At 41.6% G+C, this 26,580-nt stretch overlaps 1 protein-coding gene across 2 annotated transcripts in view; it reads right to left on the minus strand.

The window, feature by feature from the left end:
• LOC125761396 (uncharacterized) overlaps positions 1-26,580 on the minus strand; it is a 128,611-nt gene that overhangs the window by 53,316 nt on the left and 48,715 nt on the right. For both annotated transcript variants that reach the window (XM_049422483.1, XM_049422482.1), the window contains exons 3-4: positions 8,338-8,470; positions 37-175 (exon numbers count right to left, since the gene is read on the minus strand). In XM_049422483.1, the coding sequence (XP_049278440.1) occupies positions 37-175; positions 8,338-8,470 (272 nt within the window). The remainder of the gene's footprint in view (positions 1-36; positions 176-8,337; positions 8,471-26,580) is intronic.

Here is a 26,580-nt window from a genome sequence, read left to right on the forward strand (position 1 = left end):
GCACCGGAAAGCACAGGTTCTGAGAACACAACTTACCCCTTCATCGTCCAGCTGGATGTTGTCCACGCTGAGTGCGGCCGGTTTGGAGATTGTCACGAAGTATGCCCGCGGTCCGAAGGCGCTCGTTTCCGACCAGTAGAGTGCCTTGGAGAATTGTCTCCCCCGTACATCGTAGCTGGGACGTAGCATGAAAGAATAAGAAAAAAGAAGAGGAAAAAAAAGTTTGGTTAATTAAAATTTTCATAAACTTCCACACCCTCTTCATGGATGCTTTCGTCCTCCTGAGGTGTGTCCCACCAAAGCTGTAGGTGTTTGGCACGAGTGGGACACCACTCCGGTTAAGGTGGCGTTCGACGGTGCGATGCAAGGTTCCATTTTACAAGGTCACAACACCACCACCAAGGCACAAGGACAAACAATGAAGACGATATGCGTACCCGAAAAACAGCGGCATCGAATATGACAAGGTCCTGCAGCACGATGATGGTGCCCTTCGGCTTTCCACGGCAACACTCCCGCAGGAGCGATAATGTTGGAAAAAGTTTTAATTATCATCGGTTTCGTGGTAAAACCGGGGAGCCGTTCGTTCGTGGCTGCGTGTTATAATTAGCTTCCAGACGCATGGCTCGCACATTTGCGACCTCTTACATCGAGCGGTTTTGGGTGCGGATTTTTGTTTGTTCGTGTCGGGGGGTTTCGGCGTTCACGGAATCGCACCCGGGATCGCAAACTGGAAGCACAAAACCCAAACGCGACGTGAATGTCAACAGCGCGATAGAAGACACAAACAAGCCGGTTCAGTGCTTTCCAAAGCGACCACCGACGGGGTACGACGCGAACGATGACATTGAAGCGATGAAGCGAAACCGCATTAATGTCATCTTGTCCATGCCCTTCCGAACCTTCACCTCAAACCCCACTGCCAACTCATCCCTGTTTCAGAACGTTGTTGGCCGTTTGCTAGAACGCATGGTAGGTGAAGATAAACACCTTTCACCATTTGTCGCCAGATTGTTTATACTTTGAAGCGGATTACCGGAGATTGTCCGGACCGAAACAACGGTCCAGTGTGGATCCCAAAATCTCTCCAACACTGATGGGACTGGGCATCCATTCTGCTGTTTTTCCCCCCTCGGTACCGATTGGGTCGATCCATATTCTCCGAGCTACATAGGTTACGGGGGGCTCAAGATGGATACGGAGTTTTGTAGGGTAGATTTTTCCCGCTGACCCAAGCGTACATCCTTCACGTAGGCACGTAGGACGCACCACGGTGTTGCCATAATTCGGTACTTCTTTTGTTCCCAAGGCCCGTTTTTGTATTTACAATGTTTTGACCTGATTTCACCTTTTGCCAAGAAGTGTAGTGGAACGGAAGGGAGAACGGTAACAGGGGAGAAAAGCGTGAGGCCAATTCGCAGGCCGGAAGCTGAGCTGAGGATGACAAGGATATTAAAATAAATTTCACGACACCTTTTGGCCCCTCATTTGTCTTTTGTGTGCGGTAGTGTTGTCTGCAATCAGGGCACAGGTTTTTGTTGCTGCTGGTGAAGGTGACATTTTTTTTTATTCTTCACCTACTCGGATGGAGTGATCTGCAGGACATCATGGACATTTGTATGTTGGGCTGAGCAAGGGAAGAATGCTGACGGTGGCTGATGTTCCAAAAATAATATCACATCTTCACGGTAGTGCCGGAATGGGATCGGTAGCGTAATTTAAGGTAAAGGGCAGCTTCAGCAGATGATAGGCTCATACATTCTGGCGCCTCGATGGACCTTTACCGATTGCATAAATCTGTCCTCTGCTGTCAGTGTTGTCGGTAGGGAAAGTTTAAGAAGCAAGCTTTGATTTTACGTTTATATTTCTACTCCTATTTATCAATGAATATACGTCGTGTCTTCCAGTTATGTATTACAGTTTTTTTTTCAATTGTGTCAATTTTCTATTCAAGTCAATTTTAAAAACATTATAATAAGTTGCTGATAATAATAAGTCGATAATCTTCTTCTTAGCTTAACGACCTTACAGGTCACGCCGGCCATTTCTGGCTTACTAGACTTAATTTACCACGTAGCCGGATAGTCAGTCCTTGCTACAGGGGAACGGTCCGGATGGGATAGTCGATAATATATAATAGTCGAAACTTATATAAGTCGATAATATAAGAGCTAATAATCTACTTTCAATGGATTTAAGGCAACACTAATTAAATTTATATTTAATTTAATTTATATTTAATGATTAAGGCTTTTATCCGTATTATCAAGGTAGGTAGAGTAATTTAAGAGTAAGGTTCCGACATTAAACAACTTCCAATTGCTGTGTAAGCGTTCTGAAGAGTAAGCCTTTTCACACTTAAAAAAGTTACAACATTACTTCAAAAGAAAGACAAGTGTCGAAATGAGACTCAACGAAAGATATCGTAAGAACTATGATAAAACTTCAAATGTTGCTTACGTTTACATCACCACAAATTAGTACTGATTATAACCATGCCCTTACACAAGCGCAAAACATTAAGGAACATTTCCGAGCGCAAATTTTAATTCCTAATGATCGTAAGCAAATCACCAGTCGCCTCAATATTACCCCGATGCCATTCATTGCCAAATTACCCCCTGATTTAAAAGGATCACTTAGCGAAACGCCCAGCAGCATTACTGGAACCATTGAAACGATCCCCATCTTTCGTTACTTCCATTTTCGTAAGCTTTCCTCGCTTCGGGGTAAATGGCTTACAAGTGTCCTTCAATCAGACCGCTTAAAGAAAAGCCCATTCGCTGATTGCGTCAATCCATCGGATCGGTTGTACTCACCTGCCTGGGCTGCCCTTTTTCTCGGTATGATTTTGCAATGCTGGTTTTTTGTTATTTTATTTCGTCTACTTCCTTTCAATCAAATCTACCCGCTACGCATCCTTTATAGGCACGGACAGGCATTTGTTCGGCACCGCTCCCTTTTATACGGTGCATTTGTTTCCACCAATATTCAACTCCTTAATAAGGACTCGAAGAATCGAGGTTTGTTCATTATTAACTGCTTGCCTTTTGTAGTATAGTGTTCGTGAAGAAGATGAAGCAAAAAAAAAATCTGAACAACTTCTTTCAGGTGAAACCATACCTTCAGCAAAGCAATTGAACGTGGATAGGAACGGTCGGTGAGCCGGGGGGGGGGGGGGGGGTGGTGGGGGGGGGGAATGAAGACAAAACGGGCGGAAAAGAAACATAACAAGAAAAAAAACGAAGATAACTTGAAGAGAGGGAAACAAAATCAGCAGGCGCAAAACGTTTTCAACAAAACCCATCCAATTTCCGCTCATTCCATTTGCCATCAAACGATTTCCCATACCCCGTGTGGTCGTGGACGTAAGCTGATGGGATGATGGTGGCGATGGTGACGCTTCCTGCCAGTCTGCACATAAAACCGTTCGCCAAAATTTGTCCGCCCGCACACAGCGAAACACAGAGAGAGAGAGAGAGAGAGAGAGAGAGAGAGAAAAAAAAACACGACGAATAAAGTCGTCGCAAAAGTGGAAAAATTGAACGAAAACGGACAGGGTGCTTGGAAAGGCAAATGCAGAAGGACTGATGTCTATGAAGAAGCACCTTTTTCGATTTTCTTGGAGCGAACTCCTACATGTACTGTGGGCTGTATACAGCATCATTGGGCCTTAAAAACGTTTTGAAGTTGTTGGGAATGTGGACCATCTTTAAGGAAGTCCGTTCGGAATGATGAAAAACTGTAAGCCCTCGGAGATGAGATGGTAAGGAGCGAAGAGGATGGCAAACACACACACACTAGAGTGCCTTCTTGAATCATATAAAAAAAAAACGAAAAGGAAAGGAAAAAAAGATGTTAAAAAGGCAACAAATTGAAAGGAACTTTAATGAAAAGCGTAGCCAGCACAGCTGAAACATTACCTTTCATATTACCGCACAGGTTGGGCCTTGATTTTGGATCATTGTTATCGCAAATTAAGGAAATTAAAAGCACGGTGAAATACAAGGTGGATCGGTGGAGCAGGAAATCCGATAATGGGATGCCTGGATGGGTGGAAAAACTAAGGGACTAGGCAACCGGGAAAGTTTGGGGCTTTATGCAATGATTGAGTAAAAATCAGCCAAATTTGAAAGATGTTTCGTGGGCGGATTTTCAGAAAAGCCTTGATGTTGGGATGGTGGTTTCTTCGCTTTCTCTGGTGTTTCTGCTCCGTTTTTCCAAAGGAAATGGTAAGGATCTGAGAGGGAAGTTTTTTTTTTTTTGCACAACTTGACCAACCTGCCTGGAAGTGTGTCTGAAACTGACTGGAGCTCGAGGGCATCGTATCCGATCATAACATCGCACAGTAAACGGGCCGACTTTTATCAGTGACTGAGAGTGTGTGGGATAAATTTATCGCACTTGAAAGTTGTGCTACGTGTGAGGTTTTCTTCTCCCATAGATTCACATGTAAGCTGGAGACTTTATGATGTGCGCGTGTGTGTGTACGTTCATCTCGTCTCACAAGACCCTTTTTCACGGCTGCCTAAATCCGAAGGGAGTAGATCTCGAAAGGCGTTCGGTGTCGAACCCGGTGAAAGAAATCTTCACCGTGCGAATCCTTTTTTTCCAAGCACAAATTTCCTTCCGCTGTTCCGCCCCGGTGTCCCTACCTTTGTTTTGTCTCGTATTTTACCTACCGGGGACCGGGAGTTGGAGAAGCCGAGTAAAAGGCGAATGGAGTATCACTGTTTCCTGTTGTCCGGCGTTGTACTGATGCAATTTGATCTTCTCAAACGGGTAGCCAGGACATGGGATTAGGGATAAATGTTCCTATTTATATTCCAAATTGACAATATAATATCAATAATCCTTTCGATCCTGGGCTTCAGTTACGTCAGAGCAAAGCAAAACCGAGGAAAAAAAGGGAAGTAGATTGTGTGCCCCTTAAAAAGTGCCATAAATGAACCGTTGCGTAACGACGAACATATAAATCATCTTTGTTGTGCCGTACTGGGACATCGCATAAGGTGTATCGTTCAAAGCAAATGTGACCGTTGATCTTTACGGAAACAATTTTGTACATAAAAATGGGGTTTCGAGAGTATCATCGTCGAACAGTTGCTTATCATCGTTAGAAGCTTTTTCGCTTTGAACTGCTGAGGGCACCATTTGGGTTAAAGTTCAAAGAAGATAAAAAAAATGGTAATAATTTATCGTCAGCTTTAATAAAATGTTATCTAATGTTTCTTGCATTTAGAAGTATAAAGTTAAAGACTAAAATATGAAATATATCTAATAGCTTACACTTATAAAAACATTACCTAATGCTTGACGCTTTGCAATATATCGCCCATTCATTCCGTCCGCACGATCATATGATCAAACAGTAAGATAATGCTTTAAGTACAAAAACGAAGTACGAAGCATAACTTTTAAGACATAATATTTATCAAATCATCTCACAACCTGTCTGCCGTTTTCATGAAACCAACCAGTAAGAAAGAAAAGAACCCCCCGCCTAATGGAAATAAACCATCGCCAGACGAGACGTAACTCGTCGTTGGCCTGCAGCAAGATTCGAATCCTAACGTACATTTTCGATTTCCTGTCCCGATCGACAGAGCATGGGGTTGGGTCAGGAAATGCTTTTACGGCCGGTAGATGGAGGTTAAAGTGTCTTGTACCGGTGGTGGTGACAAGGAATATCTCCCCCGTGCTTCCACCCGGTTACGTGACCATACCGGGTTTCAAGGAGTAAACCGAAGAAGTAAAGTGCCATTGAAAGAGGGTTAGTAAATAGGACGATGGAGCGTAAAAAGAACAAAAAAAAAGAAAAACACTCCCGTTCCGTATTCGATGCATGGTGGGTTCGGTTCCGTGTGCTGAAGTTTGTCAATAGACATAAATTTCCGGAAATTCTTAACATTTTGGGTACGCCGGGCACGGTTCCCTGCGGAGATGGTTGGGCGTATTTTTTTGCACAGCATCAGCGTTACCGGTGGAAGATGGACTGCAGTAGATGTGGGTTCGAGGATGAAAGGGTTGTTCGAAGAAGAGTAAGGATTTTATCGATTTGGATAAATTTTAAGAAGCATCAAATTCCGCTTGAGATTTTTTTTCCCCACAAGACAAAAATGGAAAGAATTACGAAAGATTTTAAAGATATAGACAGAACTTCCAAGAAACAGTAGCATTTATTTAAGGATTTTGATAATTCATAACAATCTGTCTTGAGCTTGCACAGTGACAATGATATCAACTGTTTATTTAAGTGTTTTTGTGAGTGTCCCAATGAATCAGTGTTGTGATTCGAGTGAAAGGAGTTATTGGGTTTGCGATGTACTTCCGGATCGAATACCTTTCAAAATCATCTCGATGATAAACTATTCGTTCCACGTTGTTACTTCGCAATGTAATTAACTTATGTACTGCAGAAAATTACTCGTTACAAATTATGCATTGACCGAATGTATCGCACCAGCACCTTCATACACAACATTCCCCTTTTACTTCCAAACGCACCACTGCACCGACAAACAATCGAATGTCCAGCGGGACTAGCACTGGGAAATCGTGGGATTTGTCTCGTACCGTGGATTAATTTGGTCGGTTCATGAATCCAACTGTGGTTTCGAGTCGAAATTAGGCCACAAGCTCAATTGGATGTGAGCGAGAAACGTCAACGGATTGTGGTCGTCCACCGGGTTCGAAGCTGTGTGGCACACTCCCTGGTAGGGAGTCCACTGTAGTGCGTCCGGAATGTGAAGTAAATCTCATCGCGTGATGGGATCATGAATATGAAGTTTTGCTAGCAAAACGTCCCAACCCACATACCATGGCCATGTGTCCGGTGCAGAGGTTGTGATTGATTGACGCAAGGATTACCATGGCTGGCACTAGTGAAGGTGTGATTTTCTGCAATACACCCGCTTCCTGTATGTTTTCGGGTAGAGTTTCTAGTGCGAAAACAATTTTCCAAAAATAGCCCGTATTGTGGTGCAGCACGAAAGGGCGGCCCTATGAAAGGGCAAAACAGTGTTAGTAATTATTTTCCCAGCTTCCTAACGCAGTGAGCTTTTGGATCAGCTGGATTTTATACGTGCTGCGGTATTGTTTTACTGATCCCGCTACCTTACAAATGCAATTTTACCCGTGTTTCCGAATGAACTTTAGGGATAGCGTTGCCGTCAGTCAGCTGGAACGAACAAATCCCTGCGTGGAGTTGTTTTTCGTTCGCTGCAACTAAATGGTAAATTCTGCCAGAGATCTAACGGCCAGCTGTGATTTAACGAGTTTTGCTAGCGATGAGCTTATGATGCTGTCGGTTGTGAAATGATTATCGAAATACGTTCGTGGATAATCGTGTGAAATGGGGACGAGTAGTTGGAAATGGGCCGGTCGTTGGAATAAGTTGTTTACCGGATTTTCACTCTTGATGTGTATCTTTGCGAGTGAAACGTTTTGCAAGATTAGTAATTTGAGTCAATTATTTTTTTTTCGAAGGTTTTAATCCAGGAAACATCTAAAAATCAGCCTGTTGTCAAGCTGGATGTGGTTCTAGAAAGCACAAAATATTATTTCAGATATCGAATAAGTATGAACTTATAGACAACAGGGGAGAACTTAAATATTGTACATCGAACAAGAGAAAACCTATATGTTGAAAGTATACACTACGAGATTACTATTAGAAACACTTCATACTCTGCCAGGTTTTGAAGATTTAGTCATGCTGATCAAATAAAGAAAGATGGAAAACTCGCAGGACCTACTGGTTTGCGCCAAGGAGATAGACTGGATTATTTACTATTCAACCTAGCGCCTAGAGATGGTCTTCCGCAACTTAGAGGTGGGACTTCCGCAAACTTCCAAAATTTCAACTATCATCAAAGATAAAAGGGTCAAAGGTCAGCAATCCTCTTAATAAGTTGCTCAGAAAGATTTTTGAAGGATTAATTTATTATCGTACAGCGAATTAAATTTCAGCTAAATTGAATTGGGTTGTTTGTTTTCCGATATAATTTTTTCATTTAATTTAATTTTAAATACACCATTGTTCTTTACTTCCTGAGCGCTGTGCCCGGAAGCAGATTTATCTTTACAAGTCTTATAAGTTTACAGCAACAATAAACTCTCTATGAGCTTATCGAAATTGAGCACATCGTATACAAGTGCTTCACTCGGTAAGCTTGTAACTAAGTCTTCAAAAAGATTTATATAATATTGAAAGTAAAAGTATTTTTCTACAGACATGTTTGTTTCACTGTTACGAAATTTTTACGTACACCTAAATCAAAAATACCTTTTGCTGTAAATAAATGATGCAGAAGAAAATCATAGCGTATGAATTACCTGTACAGTGGTTTGCCAGCACTCTCCCGAAACCACAGCACCATATAGACCCGATCGTTCAGCTCCTCCGGCTCGATGTCACACGGCAAGGTTGCCGTCCGTCCGAGGACCGCTTCAACTGTCACCGTGGACACTGTGAAGTAAACAAAAAAGCAGAAAAGAAAGCACGGTTCGATTAATATTTTATGAAATGTAAGAAAGTCTGCTACCGCACAAGGTCGGTAAGTCGATAAACTTCGCTACGAAACGGGCGGAAAGATTTTTTTCCCTCTATATGCCTTTTTTTACTCTATATTGAAAATCAATAAATAGTTAACCTTTAAATCTGAAACCCTTCAGACGAACGGAGCAAATGAAACAAAAGCAAACCCACTTTTCGGACCGACCGCAACAATTCCGTTTGATCGCTTGTTTTCCAATTCTCAGCTCCATAGAGATTTCCACCGCCCCGGACCCCGGACCCGGCTGTTTGGCCGATGGATACCGTTCCGTTTTGTTAACGGGAAGCCAATATCTAACGGCTGGCATGTTTCCCATCTTGGCACATTCCGTGTTTCCCGGAAGGACCGATTCGGGGGGAGGTGTATCCGAAGCCTTTGCGAGTGAAAATTCCGGTGAAAAAAGGTTCAACCGAATCCTGGGTGGATCAATGCTTCTTACAATTCACTAAATCGGAGGACCATTTTCTTTTGCTGGAAAATGAATCCGAAACGAAATAACTATGAATCGTCCCGCCACCATGATCTGCACCATCGAACCGGATATGTGGCCCGTTCCAATCTGGCCGGGTTTTCCGATTGTCCAAAATCCATTCAGGGATCTTTTTGTGTTGCCGGTTTTTTGTTTGTTTGTTTCGCTTCAACCCACCTCGCTTCCAAGGAGATAAACGATGGTGGACTGATTTTTATTTTTATTTTTATTATTTTTTTTCCCCGGTAAACCTTCACAATGGTCCCGTGTTGTCAGTCCGCCACAGACACGGTTTTTCCATGTTCGTTCACACTCGACCGTCATCCATTTTGGCTCGGCCCGAGCAACAGCAAACATCTCGTGAATCTGAATGGTGCAAATGGATTATGATCTTCATCTTTTCTTTATCACGCTTCCCAATCCAATAATGATAATAATAACAATAATAATAGTCGTAAAAGTAATAGTGAGTCAGCAGCAGACGGGTGGTGAGCACGTGCCTTTTTTGGTCACGAATCGCAAATTTTCCCACTCGCTCCATAAGCTCCCTCCCACCCGGGCAATGAGACAAATAAAAAAGGAAATAAGACAAAAAAGGGTCCAAATGTGTTCAACGAGTGGAGCTTTTTTTTCTTCTTGTTGTTGAGCATAGTGACCGAATGGTATGCGAACCGGATTCGCCGTTTGAAAAACCCAAAGCTGCGGTTGAATGTCATCCGTTTCGATGACTCGGCATCTGTTTGTGGGGAAATGTTTGAAGGGAGAAATGTTTTATCAAACAGCTGCAAAGGCACGTGGCACGTAAAGATAAGAAGGGGGTTCTTGGGAGAAGAATAGCAAATATGTATGGATCAATAGTTTCAAGATAAAAATTCCGCACACAGGGGTGTTTGTTGGCATGGTTGTAGGGAGAAACAGTTTTGCTTTCACTATCCCAGCTTTAGCTGTGATGTGTTTTACAAGCTTTTTTGTTTCATTACAACATGATCAGCTTATCGGTTTGTTTCTGAGAATGTTTGCTACATAGCCGTGCGGGCAAAAGGGGTGCTCATTAGTAATGAGAGAAATTGTACAAAAGCTGTCCATGGTTGTAACAAGTAGACAGTAAAGAAAATCATCAATTGTTCGGTAACAATATGCTCGTTACAAAATTACGACCATATGTGGGTTGTCTAATTAATAAAATGTCTAAAATAGATACATAAAATACATAAGACCAAGACTTTAATGTTACACAACAGCACAGAGCTGCAATTTCCCCCAGAAACACATCAACGTCGAATAGATGAATGGCTAACATCGTCCCTAACGTTTACCGGAATTACCCATCACCGCAAGAAAGATTAACTGACCGACAAACGTTGATGGGGCACATTTCTTTTAAAATCGACATTAAAAATAAGGCAACCACTCCTTTACTATAAATATCCCTCTAGACCCATTTCCTTCCCTTTCTACAAAAATCATCCTCGAAAAAAAAACCAAAGCAGAAGGCTGAGAAATACAAATTAACATTTCACTTTCGAACCACTTTCGGTACCACCATTTTGTCGAGGATCGTCAGAAGCTCGCCAACCCATTTCACATCCAATCAAACAGCAACCAGAAGGATTATTTACCCCCGCAAACGGTAAAGCTTTTAGGCAATCGTATCCTTTACACCGCCTTCCAACCAACTGGGGTTCGGGGGTTTCCGCCCCATTAGAAACCATCTCCCTTGCTCCCCGTCTCCATACCCCGCCGGGGATAGCCTACCCGGTTTTACCGCTGTTACAGCGAGAACAAATAGTTTCTAATTAATTAAAACCGCTTTACCATCGGAACACTCAGCCCGGTGTATGCCGTACAAGGGGATGTACGAGCCCCATCAACCCTCACTTCATCAAATGGGGTTCAAAATGGCCTCGGAAACCCTTAAACTGTGAATGGAGTCCCTTTTTTTATTGAGGCCATCGGTAGGTTGATAGAGCACGCGGGATGGTCTGTGATAAAGGGATAATGATGGTGGTGGGCAGCGAGTGTGGTTAAAGGGTGATTTTTTTTTTTCGCTTCTCTTCCTCTCTTTGGTATGCCATAGGGTAGGAAGAGAGAGTGCTCTAGGTATCCGATTTTACGATCACAGGCAAATAAATCATTCACGTTTCAACCCGCTTCCCAATGCCGAAGGAACGGTTACCACCTGCTTGACGAACCATCCTTTACAGCATAATGCGCCCGTCCGCGCCACATAAAACGACGTATAAATAATCATTTCGGGCTACATTGTTTTCGGGCAGAGTCAACAAGCGGTTCCAAGCCGAACAATTTGTTGCGTGCGATTTAATTCGTTCGATCGAGCAATGTTTCACAATTTGTAGCGGGCTTTTTGGGGGGAAGATGTATGTGTGTGGCCACGTGGCCGCGGTTGTCTTCTGCAACCTGAGCATTGTTGCAAGCAAATTGGGCTGAACTGTGCCGTAATGTTGCAGTCAATGCGAATAAATCCGGTTAGAAAGGTTCGATTTGTTCGGTGACACGTGCAAAACGATCGTGCAACAAGCGAATCGTTTTTGCCACATTGAATGATTGTATTTCGAAGTCATCAAAGCATTTTGTATCAATGGAACTGGTTCAAAAAGAAAAAAAGAAGATAAAAATAAATTTCATTGATTAATTTTACATACAAAGTATCAGTGATTATTTGACGTGAATCTAAGTAAATAATTCAATTTATTCCTTTTCTTAAATAAACTAGCTCTCATGTTGCTCAGACAATACGCGTTTTTCACTATTATCTAATTTAAGAATAGTTTAAGGGTAGAGTTTAGACTTGTTTAAATTTGTGCCGCTTATCAATCAAACAACAGAAAGTCACACATACAGTTCAATAGAATGCAATTTTTATTAAAGGAGTTTCTAATTTATGTGGCGGCCCGGTAGTACATTGATAAAAGGCGCCAGTCTACACGGCCGGACCGGGTTCAAATCCCATCCGGACCGTAGCATGGACTGACTATCCTGCTATGTGGTAAAATAAGTCTTGATACGGCCAGGTTGTTCTAACCGAGCAAAAAAAAAAAAAAATAAACAAACGTTTCGAGTCAAACTAATCAATTTCTGGATTGTTAAGAGGAAGCTTTGTTATTGAAGGAAACTTTCTGGACTGTCACAATGAAGAATGTTCAAGTGTGTTGAAAATTATGTATTCTTATACGAAGGTTTTTTTTACTGAGCGTTTGTTTGCTTTTAGTTTTAACAATGTTCATACTGTAAAAATGATTTTTATTTTGAAATTTAGCCAAATTTAAAATATTTTTGGTTTTTTAAAATTTGCCTCCATTTGCTTTTGTGAAGTTAGCCAATTTTTTATTTTCCTCGTAACTCGTTCATTTTATGGGGTTTGTTACTGCAAATAAATTATGGATACTACAATTTACAGCCAACATTGCACTTCTATGGGTTGTGTTTGTATATCAAAAAGTTGTTTGTTCCTCCGTAACGATTTCGATGCACTTGCAATACCATGGGAAAATGCATTAAGTTACACCACCATCGATGGCGTTTCCTTTAAAAAAAAAGTTGCCACATCGTTGCACACACATATCGTGGCCTGGGACGTGATCCAGCAGATCGAGTGTTGGTTTATGATTGAACGTCAAACTCATCATGCCAAAATTGATAGTTCATCAAAAAAGGTTTGCATCAGTTTGCCTCTACCGCACACACCGTACGATCTGTACTGTCCAGCTTCCTGCCATTTCAGCCACAACGCCTGAACAGGCGGTTGATTTAAACCGGGCAGAAGTATTCCTGGTATTTCCCGGACAGCATTTCCCCCATTCCACAGTCCATTCTACTTCGTCTTTTGCTTCGTAAAATGTTACGCTGGAAAGGGCAACACTGGTGAAGAGAATCCCTTCGTTTCGATCAAATTGATGACCGTGATCGTTCTATCAGAAATTGATTCATGTGTGGAAATTGGATTTTCGCAGTAGATTGAACACATAACAACCATCACTCACACACAACAAAACACGGCACACAGCTCGCCCGGGATAAGCGCGCACAGCGTTTCACCGTCCAAGCGCCCCCCCCTTGCCAACGACGGGAGCTCGATGAAGCGAAACCAGCAAACGGCAAAATGTTAACAAGTCTTCTTCCGTCCGATTCCGCTGCTACCAGTATGCCGGTGACGGTGTGGGCACCGTCCTTTTTTCGGGGCGGGGAGATGTATCGCCGAGGCAACGCTTGGCCATTGAGGCGGTTTACGATTTCCAGGTCATCCCTAGATTTATTGTGCAGATTTTTGGAATTAACGAACTTAGATTCGCAAAATCCAATATCTGTGCTACGCTCGTTAGTGCATGGTGCGCGGGTGGGTGGGTGTCTGTGTGCGTGTAGGTTTTTCCATAGTTTCATACTTACGCCTGCACATGGTCGAAAAATATGATGTGTACGATTTTGGGAAGTGGTGAAGCGTTTTGAGTGGTGGTTTGGTTTTTCTTTCTTTTTTAACTGTAGGTTGTTTGGTGTTTTTTTTTTGTTGTTGTTGCCCGTTTCGTAGCATTTCATCGTCACGGTCTCAATATTTGGTTGGTCGTATTTTCCACCTGCTCTCGAACTTGTATTGAACTAACGAATTTCTCTAGCAAGATACGATCGAACAGCATATGGACAGAGTTTTACCTGGTTACCTGGTTGTTATTCGTGCATATGCACATATTCGATTATGGAATATGCAAACAACGGATCAAGGGTACCTATTGCACGGAACTTTATAATGATTTTATTACTGTTTTTTTTTGGCAACACAATTCGGCCGAATTTTACGAATAAGAAATAGTTTTGTTTGTTTATTTTCAACATTTTCCACGCATTGAGAATGAGTGTGTTTGATAAATGAATGTTCGGTGTTCTAGAACACGATTGTTGGAGTTTTATGGAGAAAATTAATAGAAATTAATTTATTAATTTATGGATGAAGTAAAATTTTTTAAGAAAGGCATTTTTATACGTTAAATTAAATTTTCAAAACAATTTTTTATTTTTTTTGTGAACTTGCTGTTTGTGCATTATATTTCAGACTTACTATACAAAGCACTTACTTTCGCATGGCTGAAATTTTTAACTAAAAATCCGTTTTGTGCAGTAAAGTTGTTTTACAAAACGTTTCAAACAATTAAGGCGTACGGCGGTGGCACTCCAACCGACCAAACTTCATGACCTATTTTTGTCACGTCGCATGCCATCGAGTAATTACATCCAATGAACTTCAATTAGCCAGTCACATCAGAAATCAATTTACGGAAAGGAGGCGAAAATAAACAAAACAAGAACAGAACAAAAAAAACAGAAGAATCAACATGTGATATCTCAGCGGATTTAATAAGGCACTGAACATCTAATTACGCACAAGAACTATTTTATTTTCGCTTCTTGCGACTTAACTCCAGCGCTATCGATCACGTACTGGTTTGCACTCGTGTGCAAACCCTAAAATTGTACTCCCTCCGCTGTGGTGTGCATTTCGCGGAACCGTCCGTTATACCGCTTACCGCCTTGTATAAAAAGGACCCTTTTTTGTTCCTGTTTATCCGCAGGTACCGAACGACACACCACAACAGAGAGAAAAAAAAACAAAAAACAAAAACAAAACTTCCGATGAAACGGAACATCCTCCCCGCCCGAATATTATTAGGGATCCTGCATGGGAAGAGGTGCTAACTTGTGTATCGGACGTTTAAATAAACCGTACTTCGTCTTCACATCTACCACTCGTATCAACCCGTCATCGCCTGGATACACTTTAGAAATTCGTCCTAATTTCCAAAACTGCGGGGGCATGTTGTCTTCCTTCATTAATACCAATGCTCCTTCTTTGATATTATCCTTTACTTTGGTCCACTTATGCCTGGTCTGCAACTCACTCAGATACTCCTTCTGCCATCGTCTCCAAAAATGTTGCCGAAGTTGCTGAAGCCTCTGCCACTTGTCTAAACGGTTCTCTGGCAGGTCCAAATATGACGGTTCCGCAACTCCAATCAATGGACGATCGATCGTAAAATGTGCAGGTGTAAGGCAGTCCAGATCATGTGGATCGTTTGAAAGGGCGTATAATGGTCGCGAGTTTAACATAGCTTCAATTTGACACAGAAGCGTGTAGAAGTCGGTTATAGTTAACGAAGCAGACTTATAAACTCTTTTCAATACGCTTTTGACACTTTTTACGCCAGCTTCCCAAATCCCTCCAAAATGAGGAGCATTAGGTGGGATCATTTTCCACGTAACTTCTTTCTCTTGGCAGAACTGGAAAATGCCTTGTTTCGATGTTTCATCCTTGAACATTTCATATAACTCACGAAGCTCATGTTTTGCTCCAACAAAATTAGTAGCATTATCACTGTAGATTTCTTCAGGTATTCCTCGTCTGGATACAAATCGTCTCAAGGCAGCAAGAAAAGCGCCAGTTGAAAGATTCTCTACAGCCTCCAAATGAATCGCCTTTGTGACCATACACACAAATAGACATACGTATCCTTTCGTAGCAGTAACACGTCGGATACCTGATTTCAACATAATTGGCCCAGCGAAATCCAAACCTACACGTTGAAAGGTAGGAGCAGCTGTTACTCGACAGGTAGGTAGATCACCCATTTGTTGATCCATAGTACTTGGACTACTTCTGAAGCAAACAATGCATTCGTGCAGCACCTTTCGAACCGTTGATCTAGCATTCACAATCCAGAATTGCTGACGCAAAATAGAAATCACTCCAGACGGGCCGATGTGTAGATTTTCACGATGAATTGCTGCAATCAAACGCTTAGTTATGATGCTACGATGTGGCAGTAACAGCTGATGTTTATTGTCATACGACAGATCTGACTTGCGTATACGACCTCCAACTCTCAGCAGCTCACCATCCAAGAAGAGATTCAGATTCTGGTATCGTTGCACAGGTTTACCTTGCTTTATTGCCGACACTACATCCGATAACTCATGATGCTGAATAGCTCTTACAATCCAACGCGTTGATTCTCGCAACTCAGCAATTGTAGGCTTTGGGTCATTAATGCGTTCACCCTTACGTCGTTTGGCATTTTGTTTGAATCGTACAACATATGCTACTATTCTTTGTGTCTTTCGAAAAGATTCAAATTTTACCAGGATCGGAAGAATATCAAGCGGTACTGTGACGCTGCAGGTAACCCTTTGCGTAGATCAGGAATCTCTTCATCGCGTAGATCCTCCATGGGTTCTGATGGCAAAAAATTACTTCGAACATCATTTAATGACCTTCCGTTGACCTTCGCTGAAGCATCAAAAACGACACGGCATTTTGTGGTGCTTTTTGTCGGGTTGAGGACAGCCTGATGTGGGAGATACCACTTCCTTGGTGCTGGATCATTCTTACTTTCCTCTAACACTCTGCAGTGACCAACATACCTGCCTGTTGATTCGCGATAGTGTGTTTCGAGAAAATGGGTTTCGCACATTTCGTCCTCAGATTTCACAGAACGCTCACTTGTAACGTCTTCTATTTCCCAAAACCTTTGCATTATTGATCCTAAACGATCATTTGTCGATACGTTGGTAAACATTTCACTTTCCTTGTATAAATCAGCAACACGCCCTCCTATTACCCATCCAAGACGGGTTTCGGTGATCATCGGTAGTGTGTTCGCTCTTTTCACGGACCCTGATATTGTTAATTCCGAGAGACAATCCATTCCCAGCAAAATGTCCACACTGCCTGGATCGTTAAAGGTTGGATCGGCCAACAACGCACTATCAGGCAAGTTCCACGAACTAATATCGAATTTAACAGATGGCATTTTACCAGTAATTTCGCGATACACAAAACACGTGATACCCATAGAAAAATCGGTGCATCGGGATTTCACAGTAAAGGAACACTTTTGCCTTACAGGCGAATCAATGTTTCCAATTCCTTTTATTGGCACGTTCACATTCACCAAATTTACGCCTAATTTCACCGCAAGCGCTTCCGTAACACAACTGATCTGCGATCCACTATCCAACAGCGCACGACACAACAACAACTCCTTGTTCGCTGATTCCGCGTAAAGCAGAACAGTTTGCAATAGAACAATACTCCCCGAACTAGCGGCATTATCAGCATGCTGGCTTGCGCTCACTCTTTCGGGTTCACTTGAAGCTTGTTCTGACTTCACCGAGTTATTGTCATAATGTAAAATTGTGTTGTGTGCTCCTTCGCACTTACTACACTTCAAACGCGATTTGCAACGGTTTCGCCAATGTCCTGGTTTCAAGCAAATCAAACAAAGCCGTTTTGATTTTACGTATTGCGCACGTTGTTTTCCATCTAACAAAACGATTTCCGGACATTTGTTCGTTCCATGTAGTCCCTTGCACAAATCACAAACCTTTTCACTAGACACATTTTCAACGAACGAAGTTGAAGCCGCTTTTCGTTTCATAGGTGAATTTTCGTTATAATTTGGCCTTTTTTCAACGAAACGACCCTTTTGTCCAACTGCAACATTTGCTTGGCACCTTTCTAACACCGAAACTCTTTCTTTTAGGAAGCACAAGGTTTTTCCGTAATTCGGTAGTTCACTTTTAGGGATGCTAGCTTCCCATAACTTCTTGGTCTCGATATCCAATGAATTAGATATTAGATATATCACCAACGTACAAGAAAGCCCGGCAAAATCTTCACCTAAATACTTCAGGTTTTCCACGTGGCTCTCCACTGATTCCACTAAATTACGCAGACCGACATAGTTCTCTTCGGTTAATTTCTTTAAACTAAACAGTCCACTAATATGTAGGTCCACCATACGACGCTTATTCTCATAGCGATCGGCTAAGAGTTGCCACGCGCGTTCGTAGTTACCGTCATTTATTGTCTTTTGATCAATTACCTTGGCCGCATCACCGCTCAAGGCCTTTTCAAGGTGATAAAGTTTTATACGCGGATTGTCACCACTTTTGTCCACAATGTCTCTAAAAATTGTCTTGAATCGCTCCCATTCCTCATACTTGCCACTAAACGTAGGTATGGGGCGAGGCAATGGGGCATGCACAATCACTGGTGGGACACTGGGACCTGGAACCATTGCTTGAGATGATGTTGACCTTGCCACAAAGGCTTCAGATGCACTCTCTAATTCCAACATCACCTCCTCATGCAATTTAATAGTTTCCTTATACTTGGCGTCATGCACTGCACTATCTCCAACAACAAGCTTAATAATTTCAGCATAATGCTTGTTATGCTCTTCCAATGCACTATCTGCCTTTTTCCCGTACACTTTGCACTGTACCGCGGTCAGCGCCTTTCCCTCATTCTTCGCCTGCAAAATATTGTCCATTATACGACCTAACTCCTCACATGCAAGATCACGCATGTGAATGTTTGGCTTCGCTGCAATAATTGCATCCACCCAGCCCGGTTCTCCGACCGATTTCACGGCTGGTGTGCGTGGCGTTCGAGGTGTGCGAGTCATGATGAAGCGATCTCTATTGATATTCAGCTACCTAAAATCCGGTTCGAAGGACCATGTGATATCTCAGCGGATTTAATAAGGCACTGAACATCTAATTACGCACAAGAACTATTTTATTTTCGCTTCTTGCGACTTAACTCCAGCGCTATCGATCACGTACTGGTTTGCACTCGTGTGCAAACCCTAAAATTGTACTCCCTCCGCTGTGGTGTGCATTTCGCGGAACCGTCCGTTATACCGCTTACCGCCTTGTATAAAAAGGACCCTTTTTTGTTCCTGTTTATCCGCAGGTACCGAACGACACACCACAACAGAGAGAAAAAAAAACAAAAAACAAAAACAAAACTTCCGATGAAACGGAACACAACACATAATCCTGTTTCATTTCCGTTCAAACCATACTTGCTTGCCTTTCTGTCTGTTTAAGAATCGATCGAATAGTTTATCGATGAAATTCACTTATAGTTTGAATAACAGAATAAAGGCAACAACCCAAAAAAAAACCTTCTTAAACTGCAGCAAAGCAAAAGAGAAAAAAGTAAAAGGGTAAAAGGAAAAAAAGAATTTCACACAATTTGCAATTTAAAATAGGGAAATTCACGTATCATTAGCCCTTTGCTTGGAATAGTTTCACGGCGAATGCGCTTTTCCTTTGTTCAAAACTATTGATTTTTTCCGCCTTTTGGCTTGGTTTTGAAGTTTCGAACGCACAAAGAATGTTTCACCCTCGCTACCTAGTGGCGGCTAATTTCCGGAGCATTTTTCTCGTTGTGCCAGTGCTGTGGCCGGGTTCTACCATCCCGAACACCCGTACGCTAGCGCAAGCGTCGGTCGGAAAGACCGTAGGAAATAACGAGGAAAACCCGACCGTCCTTCGGTACACGGTACGGCCTTTCATCCTATTCATATTTATTTTCATTTTATTTAAATTTCCTTCCTTGCGGGTGGGCGTATCCTTTGGGCCACCCACCCATCCATCGTGCAACTGGCCTTGCGTTCACCATGTATTTCTGACGTCGGTTTTTCCTGCTTCTTCTTTTCGCGGGTATCTTTTGCGCTTTCTCAACCCTTTGGTGTTTGGTTGGACCTGTTTTCTTGGTTTATATAAATCTTCACCATCCACCGTGTTCGTCCGTGGGTGGGTGGGTGGATTGGGAGTAAATGAAAAACCGCAGCAAACGCCTCATATGGCAGGTGGCGGCCGGGACACGTTCATTGCTGCTTTACAAGTCCAAACCGCAGCGGCATCATTTTCCAACGGTCGACATTCTTCTATTATGGAGAAATTTCCACACTTCTTCCGTTCTTTTCTTTACACGCGCTATGCTGCTTGCGTCCTTGAACATTCATTTATGAAAAAGGAAAAAAAATATAACCACAATAAATGTAAACTAGCACAAGAAACAGGCTAGCAGAATGGGTTTTCATCCTTGCACCTGGATTTTCAACAAAATGCTTTGTCTTTTAATGAGCCCAACAAACAATGGGTGAAGTATGCGGGAGTACGGTTGACAGGTAACCGGTCCTTAGCCCATTTCTTCATTCTAGCTGTGCTCATCTGTGATGGCGTTTCTTTAAGCGAGAGCAGTATGTGGCGATGTAGTAGTAAATCGAGAACATTATCATGTTGTTTGGTTTTGTGAATATTTTCTAAACATTGGTAGAAGCATGTATGCGCATTGAAATGTTTAGAAAATAAATTAAGCATTTCTACTCTTTTCTTTATCAATTGAAAATATAAGTGTTAATATTAATATTGTTGTAGAATACAAGAGGCTGCTTAACTGTGCAGATGAGCAATCAGCATGCTTCTTACATTTGCCAAACAATTCCCTGGTGATACTACACAATAGAAGAATTCATCTAGGTGTATGGAGTCAAAGATGGATATTTTCTTCCATAATCTATGGCGTTATGCTATGTAAAAAAAGAAAAACTAAAGACAGAAAACTATTACTAGTGTAGAGATTATGATTTCATATTAATTGTCTTGGATATACTCAAGAATATTAGGGGGGAAATTACAAAAGCCAGCAACTATGAATGCTATGACTAAGAAATTATTAGAATCAAAAAATTGTATTTGTTGAAGCTATAAAATGGAAAATAAATTAGCTATTATTGGTTTGAATATTTATGACAATTTTACTAGACATTCTCAAACAGAAACAAATTTGAGTAAAATTAATTGAAAGTAATTACTTATTTACTACAAACAATATTAATTATAAAGGTAAAGGTATTGGTATTCTTTACATGAAAAAAAAACAGTTGTTGAATAAACTATAATAATAGGTAAGAGTTGTTATTTCAACTTGCTTCAATTTGCGTACATAACCAAATTGAATTAACTAGAGCTTGGTAATTCTCTATACCAATCTATTTTTACCATTTTGCAAGCTAGATAAAAACGTGCAAACAATGAATTCTTAGATTCATTTACCATTCAAAAACCCTTGGCCTATTGGCCATTCACTCAGCTGAAGATAATTAATTAGCCTAGACTCAAATGAAATGTGTGTCCTCCTATGAAAATCAAGCACTTCGACAATACTCTCGTGTAATAGAAATAGACGCCATACGAATAAAATAAAACAACAACTGAAACACACATTCAATGTAACCTAAAGAACTGTCCGTAGATTTGTGGGCGAGCCACAATGTGAAGTGTATAGATGATGTTTTGCAATTGAATCCAAATGGACACATTAATTCATTTTTGGTTGTATTTTTACTGTTCTTCATTTGTATCTTTGACGTCTTTTCAGTATCATCTTCAGTATCAGACGGTTACGGATCGCAGTTGTTTTGTTTAAAACTAACTAATTCTAAAACTAATTACTGCACATGGTCTCTGCAAAAAGATGGTGCAGAATAGAAAAGCCACAAATAGGCCTAAAAGGTCGTGAAACGTTTTTGCGTATCTTTATTTAGCTTTCGTCCATACAGACTATGACACCGTTTGAATTTCAATTCGGAATGCAAAAAAAAACGAAACACATCACGTCTTGTTCTCCGCAAGTCGTCAAGAGTCCTGGTACGGTTTGGAGGTCTGGAGGACAATTTTCACAAACCGACCAAGCGGTTGGTATTTTTCGGGCTCAAACGTGGTATAACCTCCGCTACTCGGGGGAATAGTTGGAAATTGGATGAAAATGCTTTCCAATTTAGTTTGCTTCACATACCGAAACGGTATTCCTGCGCTAGGTACTGGTCAGTGTTTTCGGGAAAATACAACAAAATCATTGAGCGAGCAGAAAAAAAGGTAAAGATAAAATTAAAAAAAAGAACTCCACAATAACATACAGACGGGCCTTCAATCGGAAAGGGCTCGGTTTTTACTTTTTGTTGAGCCTTTTGCCCGTTGTCTTCTTACTTAATCAACAACGACGACCCGGGCCGCGGATCGTGATGAGCTTTTCCATCCCGTTTGCCCGACCCGTCCGGCTATATCGGTCTCGTTTTGGGTTTATGGATTATTTTTATTCGTCTTATTATGATCAACAAAATTTTTATTACCATTATGTGGTTTAGTCGGCATTTCGGGCACGACCGTTGTTGCTATTTGTTAAAGTGCTGTGCACTGAGCATGAAACCTTTTCCGTAAGCGGCGCAATACCTTTAAGTCTGTTCGTAGAATGTTTACTGGCACAGATACAAAAGCAGACACAGGTCAGCTGGTACGGGGTTTGGTTCTACATCTTTACAGAAATGAAACCATAAAGCATGAAGCTACAAAAGCAGTGAGCGAAAATGCTGTCTCTGGGGGTATATGTCATGCGGCTTCTCGGATGCTTCCGTGCCCGAAGCAGCGTTCGGTGACAATGATTAATATTCAGCGTGCGTTCGAATGTTCCCACGTGCCATGTGCGAAGCGTCATCAGGCTTTACGCATTACGATACATACACGGGCCCCCGGCCCGGTGGAAGCCACTCGTACACATTAGGTGAATGCCGGAGATTGGATTTGATGGGCACGGTTTTAATGGGTACGCGTGTAAAACAGTAATATCTCAATCTGGGGCCTGTAGTACCTCGATAGAACAAAATGGACATCATGTAAAAGCGAACCAAGGGGAGATAACAAGAATAACTCCACTAGAAATGAAGAGAAGAAACAACCAAAAATCGTAAGGAAACAGAACCAACATTGACAGTGATCAATGGAACTGCCTTGCCCATCCAAACTCATCATACGGTCCAAAGGCGCTCAATCACATTGGCAAACATTTGCTCAAACGAAACTTTCGCTTTTAGGTAAGCTTCAAACTTAAACCCCACGGCGTTCTTCCCTTTCATTTTCCCCCACAACTCAACATAGCGATTGAGTGTGGGGCGTACGTTCAAGAGTTCTAGATCACAGTTGAATAATTGGTGTAATTGAATAAGTTTTTAAATAAATAAACAATTTCTTACGCTTTCGATCTACCGCCAAAAACCCCGAACGGATCGTACTTAATGTCGGCGAAATGTAAGTCGAAACTCTACTTAGCGCAAGTTACTTTACTCCCTCCTTCAAGTCTTTCTCTCTCTCTCTCTCTCTCTCTCTCCCTTAAACTCCCCTTACCCGACTCTTGTGTGGGACTCTTGCTTCGGCTCATTTCAGTCAGTCGAACTGCGGATAGCGACCGACGTAACTTTCGTTAGAAATAATATTATTTAATTTAATTAAGTTTACAATAATTGTGTTGCGCTTCGTTCGCACACTTCTAACCGGTAGAAAGGACGCGCACGTCAACCGCAACGGCGCATGCGGTGATAAAGATGATGGTGCACTCGAAAATGGCACCCAACCGGGAGTCAATGGTTGGGCATCCAGTTTTCTAGGTGGGTATGGCGAAAGCAATTTGGCCAACAAGCAGAAGCACCTCTCCGTGTGAAGGTTTTTGAGGTTTTCTTGCTTAAACGGCAAAGGTACGAATGACATCGGGAATGGAGAACTTTCTGGCGGGTTGTTTTTTTTCTCCTCTGTTACTTCTTCTCTCCATTCGTTGCATGGCTGGGAGGTGGTTGATAATAGAAATGGGGTAGGGAAACGATAACAACATTTCGACGGTGTATCGTCAGTGGCAAAAGATGTGGTTTCTTTGGATGTGCGCACCGTCGCGAGCTGAAGATGTAGCACATTCAATTGGAAACGGTGCGAAAGTTTAATGTTATTCTACCGGCCCCGTGCCGGGTGCGATGTGTTGAGGTACGGTGCACACGGGTGCTGTTAAAACATAGGTGAGAATTTATTTAAACTTTCTCATCGTTAAAAAGTAATTTTTACCTGAAGCGTTCTAATATAATTTGTGTTGCCGAAGTTTCGTGTAGCGTGTAGAAACGAGCGATCGTGGAGGGAGTTGATGGTGAAGGTGCATGGGTAATGTATTGATGAACATTATGTTCTTACAAGAGCGAGTGTGCCAGAAATCATAAGAATGTAGACAGGTGTCAATATTCTTGGTTTAAAGAGGTTTCAATGGTTTTTTTTTGGTTGGGAGTCAAAGCAATGACTATAATGAAGTTTTGAGTTTTAATAAGGTAAAGTACTTTTGACGTAAAGTAGAATCAAAACTCAATTTGAGTAGATTTCTTGAACGTGTTTTTACCAAAATTCTTTCATATTACTATTATGAATTTCACAGCTAAACTTGCCAGAAATTGTTTGAAGTTTTGCATGCAAATTGTTAAAACTTTTACGTCTTACCTTAGTGAATATTATTTTCGTCTTTTTTAAACGGAGTAAAAGCCCTTTAATTTTGTTTTGTTTAAATGCCTTAGTATATTTATCACTTATAAAATTGGTTGTTCCTAATGATAGCAATCTAAAGTTAAATTTTGATCGCATTAAATAAAATTGCTGATAATTGAAACACTTAAAAAAGGCTTTTGTAAGCAGCTGTTATAATTATAATCAAAACAATTATTCCACTGTCCGTAAGGGTTGTTAATTTTCTAGTGTTATTCACTTTACAATGTCAATATGTCTCGCATGTTTACATTTACACCTACCCCATTATTTGCAGAGAGAAGGAGAGAGAAAGGGCGAAAAAAAGGTCAGCAAATCCACTACACTCTCGCGTGGAGCTCAAAGCGTGTCTGTCAACGCTGCCATCCGGTAAACGTTGTGCTAACTGTTTTCGCTGCCAAACACATTTCCGGTTTTTGACGTGTCTGCTAAATTTTACATTCCCACTAAACAATCTATTAACCTAACTTGACGCCACCGACAGGGCGCCCACGCGGTATAGTTTTTTTTTTGAAAGTTGAAGAAACTGCTGCAAAACGAACCTTCGACAATCGTCAGTTAACATGCAACATTCAAATCCACGGTCCCGCAGCGAGTACTCGAAAATCCGGTCGACACCATCCGGGTTTGTTGGAACGGTTAGTGGGAAATAGGGAATTTCAGGAGTGGTTAAATGAAAAAGAAAAAAAATCACACAGGAAACACCATTACCGGAAGCGCTCTCGAAAAACTCCGAAACGAAGTGAATCCTTCCTCCGTTGAAGCATTTCGGAAAATTCATCGAAAATTGGCTCCGGTTCAGTATAGTTGTGCTGCAGCTATATTTGCAGTTGCGGCTCACTCGTAAATTCCTTTGCTCTGCCCAAGAACCCATGCCTCGTGTTTACTGTTTTGCGCCCGAAAGGCCCCTTGCTGATGGGCTGTGATCGGGCTTTTTGGTGAAAATGGCAGTGCCGTCAGGAAGTTGTGTTTATTTGTTGTCGGATTTCGAGAAACGTCAATATTTACCATCCCGGAAGCTAACCGTTTGCTGTGTGTTGCGACTTGATGGCCAATACAGACACACACACACACACATACGTTCGCACGTACGTCCGTTTTGTTGCACACGGACTGTGTGGCTAAGGGTGGTAAAGGAGTATCGATTTATTAAAATTTCCCTGCCCCCGGATGGTGTGAATGTCGTCGGGCTCGGTAGTGTGCTAGTTACCTGCCCGTCATCTTTCGATTGCGTCGGAAAATTGAACGTTGAAATAGCTTTTTTGTTTTGCTTCCGCTCCTACACACAGTCCCGGGAAGGATTAAGTCTCGGAAAAATTGATTCAAAGACCCGGGGAAAATTTGTCCTACGGGCGCGTCGCAAACGAATGACGATCGGGAGGGCCCCAGGGCCGCAAATCCTACGACGAGCGACGTGTGCGTGAAAATCCGGCTGCCATAAAGTATTAATGAGCGAGTAGAAGTCTCACGATAAATTCCATGATAAATGACACCATTTACCATAAATTATGAGCCTTTCATACTGTTCATAATTCTCGCGAGTAGGGAGGGAAAAAGCGAACGACGAAGAAACGTCGCTATCCTGCCGGGGCACGATCGGCATCGACCACCGAGAGAAAGTCGTCCTGCTTAGTTCGCTTTCGTACGCGTTAGTCCGATGGAGTCTTCGGCATTGGGTAATGGGGACAGGCGGGGTGTTGTTTTCTTTTCGTTGTTTTCTATTGGTGAGTTTTTTTTTGTTTGCCCTGGGTAATTTTTCCATTTGGGGAGAGGGAAGGAATGTATAAGAGTAGCAAAACCCATAACCTCTGAAATGTGCTCCAAAACCGTTAATATGGAAAATAATAACGACCCCGGCTGGTCATGATTGGCGCCCATGTATGCAGCGTACAGCGTGAGAAAAGCCTGATGGAAATGAGTGCATTAAATTCAATTGAAATGTGTTATGAAATGGATTTTAAGATGTTATGTTAGGTTTAAATTTGCAATTAAATTGTCTGTACTGCTGGGGATGACTTTTGATTTTATTGTTGTATTAAGTTATTCAACAAAATCATAGCATATTGTGTGTTCAGAAGCTATTTAAACTATAAAAGGTGAATATTTACATGATCTTTACTATGCATAATTATTGTCTGGTTCTGATTTCGATCTCAGAATTAAAATCTAAATTTTATTCATGAAATATCATTGCTAGTGACGGCCTTTAGGCAATTATTTATGCGCTAGGTATTATCAAGCTTTAAGTTTCCTGCAGTAATCAACACTTAAATCTGTTGTTTAAACATTTAACATTTAAACATTTAAACTGTTGTTGTATAAAATAGAAATAAATTCAATAATCAA

This window comes from Anopheles funestus, chromosome 2RL (assembly GCF_943734845.2).
Source record: "Anopheles funestus chromosome 2RL, idAnoFuneDA-416_04, whole genome shotgun sequence".
Classification (NCBI taxonomy): Eukaryota; Metazoa; Arthropoda; class Insecta; order Diptera; family Culicidae; genus Anopheles; species Anopheles funestus.